This window comes from Nyctereutes procyonoides, unplaced genomic scaffold (assembly GCF_905146905.1).
Source record: "Nyctereutes procyonoides isolate TBG_1078 unplaced genomic scaffold, NYPRO_anot_genome, whole genome shotgun sequence".
NCBI lineage: Eukaryota > Metazoa > Chordata > Mammalia > Carnivora > Canidae > Nyctereutes > Nyctereutes procyonoides.
The window spans coordinates 34997687-35012111 of record NW_026575120.1 but is presented as its reverse complement, the minus strand read 5'-3'; the positions used below and the strand labels follow the sequence as shown (position 1 = coordinate 35012111).

Below are 14425 nucleotides of genomic sequence, written 5' to 3'. Positions count from 1 at the left end.
TCAGGTGTTCTCATTCACTTTCATACTACTTTTGAAGGTCTTTCTAGGGTCTTTCTGATTCTTTCATTCTAGAGAAGACTTGATACCAGAAACTCAAGTTGGATGATTGGGGGAAAAAGAGCAGATGGGACTTTATACTTGCCAGGCATCTACTTCATGCCAGGAACTACTCTGGATACTTCATGAATATATCTCAGTTCATATAGCAACAGTGGCGATTCTCATTCCCTTTCTATGGACCTGGGAACTGAGGTTGATGTGAGACCAGTGGTGACTTACTGGTGCAAGAACTTGAACATAGGTTTTACCAATATTAATCTCTGTATTTTCTCTAGTATAATTTATGGTTTAAGCTCAGGCTGTTGTTAGATTCTTTGTGGCAAGTTTCTCAGGAAATAAAAATTTGGAATGATAGTGAAGTTGAGTTCCAAAGTGAATGCTAATCCAAAATAATACAATTTTCTATTTCATAATATACATGAACTACAAGTGCATTAACTTAGCACACCAGCACATTACATTTTAGCATGCTGTATTCTGCAATCACGACAGATTAGCAGTGTTAGTGATTTACGGTAAAAACTTTGACATTTTTCTGAAGTTCAAACAATTTCCCAAGTCATACTTATCTCATCATCCACCCCTAGTAAGTCAGATGGAATGATACTGAGACTATATACTCAACGATATACAAAGAGTATTGAAAAGCTCACAAGACTCTTCCGTTGCTCCTCCTTATTATTTTGATGCTGAAGGGTTTCTGAATGACCTCTAGGTAATAGTTGAAATCGATGGCTCTATTAGTCCTATTAAACAGGTTAATATTTTCATGCTGGACTTCATAGCGTATGTTGTTGGTATCATTGATCTGTCAGAAGAAAAAGAGAAAAAACAAAAGTGATGATACCACTTCCTTATAAAGCTACAAAGGATTTTCACTCTTAGCACCCAGTGAAAATAGCTTCTAACTCTTTTTTAAAAACATTATCTTATTTGATAGAGACAGAGAGCAAAAGCAGGAGGAGGGGCAGAGGCAGAAAGAGAGAGAGAGAATCCCAAGCAGACTCTACACTGAATGCAGAGTCCCATACGAGGCTCCATCCCATGACCCCGAGATCATGACTGGAGCTGAAACCAAGCGTCAGATACTCAACTGATTGAGCCACCCAGGTGCCCCAATAGCTTCTAATCCCTAATCCCATGTTTCTTGAATTGTGAGACAAAAATCACCCAATCGTGTGTCCCCCACAAAATTCAAAACAACCCACACATCCCATTGGGAGAATCCTGCAGAGGGGAACATGGGTGGCTTCTGACTACACAGCTCTATGTCATGCTGAAAGGAGAATGATGTGAACCCAGTGTGAGGTCACTGCTTTCCTCAGAGATGTGCTCAGTGATAACTTCTAAACCAACCTTAAAATGGAAACGATTGGATGTCTGATACTCAGCTGTGAAGAAGGCTTCGTCGACATCATATCCAAACAGAGATGGGAATGACAACTTTCTCAAGTGGGCTGTAAACTCTAGGGCTGGAGGGGAGGCAGCTTTTAGACTTTATTTTTCAGTTAGCTTATCTGAGTCATAAATAGTTGTTCCCTGGGACCTCATTAGGGCAGTGCTCACCTGTCCTTGTATTATTCTGGCTACCAATGACTTCGTAGCCCCAATTCCTGGGGAAGAAGCACGTAGGGACATTAATATCTGACACAGGCTTCCAGCAGCACCTATGTTGCTGGCGGCAGACATCCTGTAACAATGGCACAGAGTTAGCATTATATGGAATGAAGGAAGAAAGTTCTATCTGTGTATTTATAACCAATTTTATTCCAAGAATACTTTAAGATAGGTCATATTTACATGCAGTCATTTATTTCCTCTTCTTTTATTACACACTTATCCAACCTCCAGTATGCATTTATTACCTACCTGACAAGAAATGCATAACACAGATAAATAAGACACAGTTCTTGCCTCTGGGAAACTTCCATTACAGTCTAGTAGTACATGCAGACAATTTCAGCATGAGAGGAGTACCAGACAGAGAGTGCCCAGGGGCTGAAGGAACACACACACCAGCCATGGCATACGGCCTAGAGGGCTGTGAGCAGGGTGAGGTGGGTTTCCAGGTAGGCGAAAGGTAATCCCACTCCTAGCGCACCAGAAAAGGTTAGCTAAGTGAACAGTAGAGCAGTATTCCAAGTAGAGAATGCAGCAATGCATGATATAATCATAAAAACCACAAGTTCATTCTGCCAAGAACACTGAGTAAGAGAACCATGTTGGGGGGATACAATATTCACACCAGGAGTAAGCTGGATGTCAGACCAACCAGTTTAGACTTTCTTATGAGGAAAGGACATGGAAATGACTAACAATATGGCACAAAGAAATGCATTTCTAAAATGTAAGAAAAGAAAAGGAAAATGGGAAAAAAATTAAGATAGACCTGGGATAGAAGGTGACATAAAGAAATTCACAATGTCCACAAGGTAAAAATAAACCATATCTGGTATCTCAGAGTGGCTTGATTACGGATTTTTTTAATTATTATTATTTGGGGTACTTGGGTGGCTCAGTTGGTTAAGCATCTGCCTTCGGCTCAGGTCATGATTCCAGCGTCCTTGGATCAAGCCCTGCAAAGAGTTCCTCGCTCAGTGGGGAACATGCTTCTCCCTCTCCCTCTGCCACTCCCCCTATTTGTTCTCTCTCTGTCAAATAAATAAATACAATATTTTAAAAAATGATTATTATTGGGCAGCTCGGTGGCTCAGCGGTTTAACGCTGCCTTCAGCCCAGGGCATGATCCTAGAGTCCCAGGATCAAGTCCCATGTCAGGCTCCCTGCATGGAGCCTGCTTCTCCCTCTACCTGTGTCTCTGCCTCTCTCTCTCTCTGTGTGTCTCTAATGAATGAATAAATAAAATCTTTAAAAAATCATATTTTCTATAGGTTCTACAACTTTAAGATTCACTTGTATAAAAACTGTTTTGTTATAATAAAGAAATAAGATAGACGGCAAATTGAATCAAACTGTTGAAATAGGCATCCACCTGTCCATCCAACTAAACTTATATGAAGTGACAGAAATATCATTAAGAAAAAAAAAACATTTAAAAAACAGCCAGCTAAAATGCAATATGGCAGAAATGGCATGAAATTACTGACACATGGGACATAGACTTTACCAAGTCTAGGGGAAAATATATTCATAGCCTAAAACACAAGAGGAGACCACGTCAACGTGGAGAAGTTGAAGAGAACCTGGGCATAGTTTTGGATCATTAACTGGGAAGCTCCTGTATGAACTTTTAGCTTCCTAATCTGACATTCCTTACAGCTACTGTAAGTTCTGGCTAATTGGTGGGTATCCTGAAGTATTTATTCATAGGGTAAAGGGGGTTAGGAAAGATGTTAGGATTCAGAAGGCATAGCAATACACCAGATAATAAGCCGGTGTCCCTAACTCCCAAACAAGTACCCACATTCTCTCCAGCAGTCCTTTCCTTCCTTCCTAAATACCTAGAGCAAGTCAAGGTAAATAGGACAGGCAGTTATAGATAATTAAATACAAAGATGACAGTCAACAACCACCAAACACGAAAGGAACCAACACTATGATAGGCACCAAACTTAATAAACAGAAGAAACAAATTGCAGGCAACAATTAATAGAAAACATTGTGAATCTTTTAAATAAATACAATTATTATCTTTATAGAGAGGCACATAGCTGTTGCTTCCATTAGAAAAAAAAGCAACAAAGAATATTGAAAGTTAAGATATTAATATTTGGACAAGTAACAAAAAGGAAAGAGAACAATGTCAAGACAAGAAGAAATTTTATTTAAATCAAATTTAGGATTACCTCAGAACACAAGGACAAAGACACGGAAAGTATGAAAGAAAGGGTATGCAAAGTGCCCCATGGGGTCAGATAGCAATATTCAACTAGAAGATTCCAGAAGGGGTGAAAAGAGGATACAGGTTAGGGAAGTGGGAATTAAAGAGAGTAAGTATTGTTCTACATGATGAACAACTCAATGTACAACCCAAGTAACTAGAAAAAAAAAAACTAAACAAACCCAGAAAAATTACACGGAAGATTAATGAATAAAAGCAGTAATTAATGTAAAAGAATCAAGTATCTATAGTTATCATTTTGAAACTTGAAATGAGCCTCTCCTCTGTTTCAGGTATTCATCTAAGTTCGCGTGATACAGAGATGCCAGCAAGTGTAGTAGGTGAAACAGACACCACCTTTAATTAAACAGATCTTGTTTCCACCACTGATTTGAAATGCCATGCTCAGGACAAGCTAAATTTAAGTGCACATATATGAGGCTATGAATATGCATTTTGGAACTTCCTATTTTATAGGTATGATGTATATGTTAATTCCTGCTACAGTTCCACACTGATAATTACTACAGTGCAAGGATATGTTTTGATATTAGTTTGGCAGATCAATACATCTAACAAAGACTCTTTGAGAAGATCAAAGAAATATGAATACCTTATGAAATCCTGTTTTGACATAAAGAAGGACAAACAAGATTAGAAACAAAAATTATGAATGACAACAGATACATAGGATTTTTTTGAGAGAAAGAGAGAGCACATGAGCAAGGTAAGGGAGAGAGAGAGAATGTCATGAGATCATGACCTAAGCCAAAATCAAGAGTCTGAGGCACAACCAACTGAGCCAGCCAGGTGCTCCAGAGGTATAGGATCTTTAATATAACTATGGATTGTGAGAAAACTATTTGTACAAATATTTGCCAATGAATTTGAAACTATAATTTGAATCTTTAAATGGTAAAATATTAAATAATCAAAATAAGAAGAGGTAGAAAACCTGAAACACCCAATTGCCATGAGAAATTATAAGTAGTCAAGGAACCTTCCCTGAACAAACAAACAAACAAACAAACAAACAAAGACTTTGCCTAGATGACTTGGAGAATAGAATATTCTCATATTACACATTTTTTTCAGAGCCTAGGAAAAGATGGATAGTTTCTTGTTTCATTTTATTAAATTATAATAATTCTGGCAGCAAACTAGACAAGAAAAGTTAAGATAAAAATATATAAGCCAATTTCACTTAAAAAACATAGTTGTTTTTATAAACACCTATTTTAGTGTATTATAAACACTGTTTTAGTGTATTTTAGTGTATTAAAAGAATTAATGCATAATAGCCAACTAAGGGTTATCAAGCATAAAAATGGTTCATAATTAAGAAATGTTTTAACATAATTTACATTGTCAAAAGAAAACCACATGATCATCTCAACAGAAGCAAACTTTTTTAATTTTTAAATTAATTTATTTTGATAGAGAGAGCAAGAGAGAGTACATGTGAGTAGGGGGAGGGGCAGAGGGAGAGAGAGAGAGAATCTCAAGGGGACTCTGCACTTAGCACGAAGCCTGACACGGGGCTTGATATCATGACCCTGAGATTATGGCCTGATCCAAAATCCAGAGTTGAATGCTTAACCAACTGAGCCACCCAAGCATCCCCAGAAGAAAACTATTTTTAAGATATAATAATGTGGTAAATTTAAATGCCCTACATTTAAAAAGTAAATTAAGAAATAATACATATAGTATAATCTGTTAAAATAAAATAAACATGTATTAATATACGTGCATAATATATAGATATTTGCAAAAGCATAGAAAAATCAAGAGAAGGACATACACCAAACTATTGACTTGATTCTGGGAAGGGGATCTGAAGGTAGAGAGAAAACATTATGAACAAGGAAAGATTTTTCCACTTTACTCTGTACATAAATATAATGTCTCAATCTTCCTTATTAAAGGAATGTGATTAAAAAAAAGAATAGAGAAAATAATATGTCACAACACTACTCATTTGGAAAAGGAATAGTACTGACGAGTATTTCAGATGCTAACATCTGATGTAATTACACTGAAAAATGACAATATGAATATAACTTAAATCAGTGTTTCATGTCTATTATAAACAAAGCAATCACAGTATAACCATAAAATATTCTTAAATGTACATATTAATTCTCTGTATATACAGCTGATATTCCTGCCTCATCTTCTCCAGATAACAACAAAAAAAAAAGCTGGAGGGGATCAGTGGAGAAAGAGTTTGCAGGTTCTGGATAACCTCTAGATAACTGATATTACTAAGCTCGAGGCAAACATTCATTAGCTCTGTTACTTCTGAAACTGAGGTTGGTAAAGTCCAAAAGGTTAGTTTCACTGCCATGAATTGTTCCAAAGTCTGTAGACCTCTGTAAACAGCAGTAAGACAAGAGATCTAATATATTCAGGTAAATACAATATTTTTAAATGCAGTCTGCCATAACACCCCTAGTTCAATTTTAAGCCATTCTCAGTATTGCAGACACAAAAGGTCAAACCTTTGATGTACATTTCCTTCTTCTTTTCCATTTCCACTTCCACCACAGACAATAACAGCGATTCTCATAAACTCTTACCTAGACGACAGTGGTTGACTCATGACAAATCTCCCTATCTTTATTCTTTCCCCTAACACCAAACTTTCCCAAAGAGTATTCTCCAGTTATCTTTTAAATAGACTTTTATGCTATTTTCCACTCAAATAATAATTTGATCAGTAGAATTTGAGAAATGTTTGGAAATTTATCTAATCTAACTTCCATTTGATATAGGGATTTTTTCAGCAGTGCCTCTGAAAGATGCTTAAGTTCTGTAAATGATGTGTAGCCAACTTCTTCCAAAATCCAATATTTCACCTTCATAGTTAATATTTTACTGCAAGGTTATTTCTTATGTTTAGTTAAAAATCATTCTCCAGGGGACACCTGGGTGACTCAGCGTTGAGCGTCTGCCTTTGGCTCAGGTCGTGATCCTGGGGCCTGGGGATTAAGTCCTGCATCAGGCTTCCCAGGAGGAGTCTCCTTCTCCCTCTGTCTGTGTCTCTGCCTCTCTCTGTGTGTCTCTCATAAATGAATAAAAAAATCTTAAAAAAAAAAAAAAACATTCTCCAGAAAGTTCCATTCTCTGAAACTTCATATAGCCTTTTAGATAAAATACTTCAAACAATATTAAAAAATTAGAAGGAAAAACAATCCTTGGTGTTATAAGACAAAGAAGAAGAAATGCATATTGGAAAAAAAAATTAAATGGTCATTGGTTGCAGTATCATTATGTTTAAGAAAAATCCAAAAGTTCTTATAAACAAACTAAGATAATTAATAAGCAAATTTAAGATTTCTGGCTATAAGATCAATATTCAAAAAATCAATTTTAAATCCATATGCCAACAATAGCTTAAATGGAAAATTAAAATGTAAAAATATTTATATAAAATCAAATATCAAATAGTTAGAAAAACCTGGAAAAATTTTTCAGGCCTCTACACCAAAAGCTTCAAAATTAAAAATCTCCATAAATGAAAAAATATATCATGACCATAGATTAAAATATTCACTCTTGTAAATATGGAACTTCTTACAGATTTATTCATTTTCTGTGTACAGAATAAAATTTCTGGTAGTTTTTTTTTTGAGAAAACTGAGAGACCAATTCTAAAATGTATTTATAAGTTTAAAGCATTGACAATAGGCTAGGCAATCTTGAAAAAAAATAGGAATGATAAGGAGGACTTACACAACCACATATCATGACCTTTATAAAGCTATACTAATCAACACAATGTGATACTGGCAAAAGAACAGACTGATAATGGAACAAAATAGATGTTCCAGAAACAGGTCCTCACATATAAAGACATAATTTACAATAAATGTGTCACTACAATGCAGAGGGGAAAAGATGGTAATTTCAATAAGTCATGATGGATCTATTAAGGATTCATGAAAAAAAATGTTCTGGACTTCTACTTGATACCATACACAAAAACAAATTTTAGTTTGATTAAAAGTCTAAATTTGAAAAATAAAACAATGCTTTCAGAGGAATGTATAGGAATATATTTTTCTAACTTTGGAGTAGGTGAGAATTTTTAAATAGAATACAGAATGCATGTTAGACCTCTTAAAGTGTATTTTAGTAAAATTAAGAACTACTTCTCACCAAAAGTGACCATTGGGTTAAAAGTCAAATCACAGAATAAGAGAAGATAAAAGATTTGTATCCAGAATATATAAATTACTACTACAAAGCAATAAGAATAAATGAAGAGCCCAGCAGAAAATAACTGGTTAAAAAATTAAAAAGACACCTCATAAATATGATTATCCATGTAGCCAAGAAGTATAGGAAAAGGTGTTTAACTTCATTAGTCATGTGGAATGTACACAGCATAGGGAATATAGTCAATAATATTGTAACAACGTATGGTAACAGATGGTAACTATACTTATCATGATGAGTATTGTGTAATATATAGAAATGTTGAATCACTATGTTGTATACCTGAAACTAATAAAACATAATGTAAACCATACTTCAATATTCAAAATTTTTAAGTGAAAATTACATTAAAGAAAACAAAGAAAAAGGAAAAAACACCAAGAGAAGGTTAGGATGCAGAGTAATTGCTCTTATATACTGCTACCAGGAGTGTAAATTGGTACAAATATTTTGAAAAACTATTTTGCAAGATCACCGAAAGATAAACATGTATATTTCCTATGAACTGAAAATTCCATTTTTAAAGATCTTATTTATTCATTCATGAGAGACACAGAGAAAGGCAGAGACATAGGCAGAGGGAGAAGCAGGGTCCCTGTGGGGAACCTGATATGGGACTTGATCCCAGTACCCAGGATCATGACCTGAGCCAAAAGCAGACACAACAACTGAGCCACCCAGGTGCCCCTAAAAATTCCATTCTTATGTATCATTATTTGCCTAGAACATAACTGTATACTTAATAATTCAAGAAGAAGAACTACAGAAACCACTTAGAAATAATAGAAAATTTCAGCTGGCCAATTATATAATTAATATGTTATGTTGTAATAGAACACAAATGTACAAATATAATATAAAATAAATATAATAAATACAAAATAATCATTAGTAATAAAAGGAGCACCAATTAGAAAATATAATGGATTGTATATACAATAGAAACTAAGTACAGGAAAGATCTAGGGGGAAAAACCCCTCATGATGCATAGGTAATAAAATGCATATCAAGAGAAACATAAAACCTGATTGAGTAATATACATACATTAAAAAGAGTTGATATGGTAAGACTTCCTGTTTTTAGAATGGGAAGATTCAAAATTATGGAGTTATCAATATTTCCTAAATTAAACCAAAAAATCAATGCAGTCCTAATTAATATCCCAGTAGGATATTATGGGATATAGAATGTAGAATATGGGGGAAAGAAATAAAATCTAAATACATATTTCCTTTCTGATAAAGCCACAAATTACAATTAAACAGAGTTTAAAGAGTTGATATTCTTGTGGTGACTACCCAGGGAGAAAATCTAAATTCTTTAGCATATGTTCATTTGGAAGATCTGTTGCCAATACACCATTTTATTTTTGGTTTCTTGGGTTTTTTGTTTGTTTGTTTCAAGTTTTTATTTAAATTCTAGTCAGTTTACATATAGGGTAAGATTGGTTTGAGGAGTAGGATTCAGTGATCCACTTAACACCAATTTTAGAAGGCTCTTATAACAAGTCACTGGAGTTCCACAAATGACTGACTCAATCATCCATATGTGTTTGATGGCCTCTATTCTCAAGCAATACATGGTCTAGCCCACAAACGTTTACCCTTCCCATAGCTATCCTTGGAATCACACTTATGACACATTATGAACTCCCCCTCTACTCTGGACTTGAGACCCCATGAGCCAACACTCTTAGTTCCTTCCAGCCTATCCTGCTTCCACAGTGTTGCTGTTTATTTTAATAAGGTGAAAGAGAAATGACTCCAAACAAATCAGAGGTCCATAATCCCCTCCACCACCACCCTTGTCCCACTTCATATACTCATTTCTGTAAATAAAACCCAGCAGAACAACATCAGGGAGCCCATTTCTCTGACCTCTGTCACCACCTGGCCAGGAGCACAGTCTATCCTCTCTGATTCAGGGATCTCTGGGCACTCTGGAGCAAATGCAGTCGCTGTATAGGAATTAAAGGAAAAATATTGAACATCTGTATGGTGATCACAATTCCAAGAAGGATGCAGGTGAAGTTATAGACTTTTAGCCATTTCTCCTGTATTCATCACTACATTGATCCCTAGTAGCTAGTACCTACATGTACATACAAGTGCTAAACACATTTGCCTTTTGTTTGGTTTTTATTGAGATGTAATTCATATGGCATCAAATTCACTCTCTTAAAGTGTACAATTCGATGGCTTTCAGTATTTTACAAAGTTGCACAACCAATCACCACTATCTAATTCCAGAACATTTTCACCATCCTGAAAAGAAATCACATACCCATTAGTGGTCATTCCCCATCCCTCCCTTCTCCCAGTCTCTGGCAAATGCTAATCTTCTTTCTGCCTCTATGGATTTGCCTATTCTGAATATTTCATATAAATGGAATCATAAAGTATGTGGTCTTTAATGTCTGGCTTCTTTCACTTGGCATAATGTTTTCAAGGCTCATCCATGTTGCAGCATGTAACAAGCATTTCATTTCTTTTTATGGGTGAACCATAACCATAGTATGGATATAACACTAAAAAATCCCCTCCAAAGTTGACACACATTGGGTTATTTCCACTTTTTGACTATTACACAGAATTCTACAATGAACATTTCCATACAGGTTTTTGTGTGAAGAGATGTTTTGAATTCTCTTGGTTATATATCTGGAAATGGAATTGCTAATTAGTACGGTTAACGCTAAGTTTTTGAGGAACTGCTAAACTCTTTTCCAAAGGGACTGCACAATTTTCCATTCCCATTAGTGTGTAATGGTTCCAATTTCTCCACATCCTCAACAATTGTTATTGTCTTTTTCATGACAGATATTTCAGTGGGTATGAGGAGTATTTGATTTTGACTAGCATTTCCCCAAAACTGATAATATTGAACATCTTTTCATGACATATTGGCTATCTGTGAATCTTTTATGAAGAAATGTCTGTTCAATTCCTTTGCTCATTTTAAAAACTGGATTGTTGTTCCTTTTAGGTTTGAATTGTAATATTTCTTTATATATTCTGGATGCAAGAATAAGATATGTCACTTGCAAATATGTGTTTCCATCCAGTGAGCAGTCTTCACTTCCTTGATGGTGTTTTTTGAAGCACAATTTTTTTAAAAATAAAATTTACCTATCTTTTCTTTGGTTATGTTTTGGAGCATTATACCTAAGACACTGTTGCCTAACTCGAGGTCAAAATATTTGTGTTTTCTTCTTAGAATTTAATGGGTTTGGCTCTTACATTTCAAGTCTTGATCCATTTTGAGTTAATTTTCCTATGTGATGTCAGGTGGGGATCCAGTATTATTATTTTTTTACATGCTGATATCCTGTTGTCCCACACATTTGTTTTTTGTTTATTTTTTGCCTTTTTTTCCCCACTCATTTTCAGCCACCTGTGAGGTAAACTAGGTAGGTAAATATTATTGTTCTCATTTGGACAAAGATCTTCACTCAACATTGGCTATTTTTACTTTAGCCTTTGTCACTTCTATGAACTCCCACCCCACCCCCACCACCTGCCAATGTAACATCAGAAGTAGGATCTGGTTCAGTAGGCTCCATGAGCCAGTCAAAACCCAGAATTCCATTTGAAGCTTGAGTCAACAGTTATTGTAGGCATAATAGGTCTCCTTTAGTATCTTTGTTTCTATTCAAAAAAAGACATCAAAACAACTCTCCTACCTTTATGGCTCTATACTTATTTGTATATATATTTAAATAAAAATTTATTTTAAAATTGGATTAAAGACTTAAATGTAAGACCCTTGAAACTGAAATTCTTAGAAGAAAACATGTGAGAAACACTTCATGAGATTGGTCTTGGCAAGGATTTCATGGATATGACACCAAAAGCACATGCAACAAAAGTAAAATTGGACAAGTGGGACTAAAAAGCTTCTGCACAGCAAAGGAAACCATCAACAGAATGAAAAGGTAACATAGGGATCCCTGGGTGGCGCAGCGGTTTGGCGCCTTCCTTTGGCCCGGGGCGCGATCCTGGAGACCCGGGATCGAATCCCACATCGGGCTCCCGGTGCATGGAGCCTGCTTCTCCCTCTGCCTGTGTCTCTGCCTCTCTCTCTCTCTCTCTCTCTCTCTCTCTCTCTCTCTCTCTCTCTGACTATCATAAATAAATAAAAATTTAAAAAAAAATAAAAAAAAAGAAAAAAGAAAGAAAAGGTAACATAAAGGATGTGAGAAAATATTTGCAAACCATCTATCTGAAAATGGGCAAAATTCTAAAATATATAAGGAATGCCTACAACATAATAGTAAAAACAAAATAAACAAAATGAATCTGATTAAAAAATGGGCTAAAGACTTCCATAAGCATTTCTCCAGAGACACACAAATGGCCAACAGAAAAGAAGCTCAATGTCACTAGTCATCAGGGAAATTTAAATCAAAACCACAACTAGATATCACCTCACATCTTAGGATGGATATTATAGAAAAAAAAAGAAGAAGAAAGATAACAACTGATGGTGAGAATGTGGAACGATTGGACCCTTGTATGCTGATGGTGAAGTTGATGCAAATTGGTGAAGCCATTATGGAAAACAATATGGAAATTCCTCAAAAAATTAAAAATAGAAGCACTATATGATCCAGCAATCCCACTTCTGGATATTTATTCAAAGAATTCAAAGAATTGAAATCAAAACTTCAAACAGATACTAGCATCCTCATGCTAATTGCAGTGCTATCCACAATAACCAATATGTGAAAATGACCCAGGTGTCCATCAATCAATGAATGAAGAAAACGTGATGTGTGTACATATAACAGAATATTATTCAGCCATAAAATAAGGAAGGCAATCTTGTCATTTGCAATAACGTGGTTGAACCTGGAAGACATTATGCCAATGAAATGAACTGGTTACAGAAGGACAGATGCTACATGATTCCATTTATATGAAGAATTTAAAATAGTCAAAATCACAGATACAAAGGCTAGAATGATAGTTTCCATGGCCAGAGGGGAGGGAGAAATGGGATGTTGCTAATTAACATGTATAAAGTTTCAGTTACACAAGATGAATAATAAGTTCTACATATCTGATGTACAACATCATGCCTACGAATGATGGTACTGTCTTGTACACTTAAGAATCTATTAAGAGGGTAGACCTCATGTTGTGTTCTTATCACAATAAAAAAAATTTAAAAATTTCCTTTTCAACTCATGGAAGCATATCTTCAAGAAGCATCTCTAAAGAAGCCCAACATAGAACAGGTGAAAGTGGTATTTTATTACTCTGCATGAATTAGAGTGTGATTTAGGGTAAATGCCTTAGGGTAAATGCCTTCACACCTTCAGGTGTGAAGATCTAGTTTTATGTTAACTAAAATAAACTACTTATTCATGTACGTTGGATAGTAATCTCATAGGATTTGTTACCCCAAAAAAAATTCAATAGGGGAAAAATACTAATAGACTAAAAATAGTTTATATCAATAGTTTTCAAATCATCTTTCAAAGACATAATTGTTCCTAGAACGCACCCTAATGTTTATTGTGGAGAGTGCTGAAGAGAGATTGAGCAGGGTTTCTATTCAATGCTCGCTTAAAATACATGTCTGAAGTGAGTTTTAGCAAGCAAAATAAACTTCAAATTCTGTTTTAATTAAGGATAGATTTTATTTGTATTACACATTATTTTATTATTTAGAGTATTGTGTACATAGAGGAGAAAGTGTTCTGTTGGATGCTTTTATGTGAGAGAAAACAGATTCAAAGGTATTGATGAAGAAATCACAGCTATTTCAATCAGAATATGGGCTGGAAGCTAATTGTAATTAATATATTTAAGCCAAGTTAATCAGCCCCCAACCTGCCTATAATCTAATTTCCTTTTCCATAATGTAATGGGATTAGGTCCTGTTGCCCCAACTGTTCTTTCTTTTTAAAGGTTCTATTACTTTATGACTGGACACCTGATGAGCCTAATTTTGCATCTTGTTAAACTTCATCAAATAGTATTTGGGACCCTGAATGTCACTAGCATTCAAGGTTTTGTTGTGGAAAAAGAACACTTGTCTTTTGACAAGTTTTAGTTGCGGATGTGGGTTGTGAATCATGCAATATGCTGCCATACTGAAGAGCAAAAGAATGAAATGACGTCCTTGGCATCCAGAGGGGACTTTCTTTACCAATCCTTCCAACCCCAAAGCCACAAGCATCCTCCTTACCTTCAATATTCAACACAAAAAACATCAAGAAGATATCTAAGGCCAGTACAGTTAGGAAGAAGATGATCAGAAGGACTTCCAATATAGTGAGTTTCCTTGCCAT

At 35.2% G+C, this 14425-nt stretch overlaps 1 protein-coding gene across 1 annotated transcript in view; it reads right to left on the bottom strand.

Moving 5' to 3' along the window:
• Positions 1 to 14425, bottom strand: part of LOC129515796 (probable maltase-glucoamylase 2) — a 76165-nt gene extending 61740 nt beyond the window's left edge. Inside the window, 5 exon segments of the mRNA XM_055334811.1 lie at positions 714 to 868; positions 1417 to 1526; positions 1627 to 1750; positions 10005 to 10084; positions 14308 to 14425. Of these exon segments, the coding sequence (XP_055190786.1) occupies positions 714 to 868; positions 1417 to 1526; positions 1627 to 1750; positions 10005 to 10084; positions 14308 to 14425 (587 nt within the window).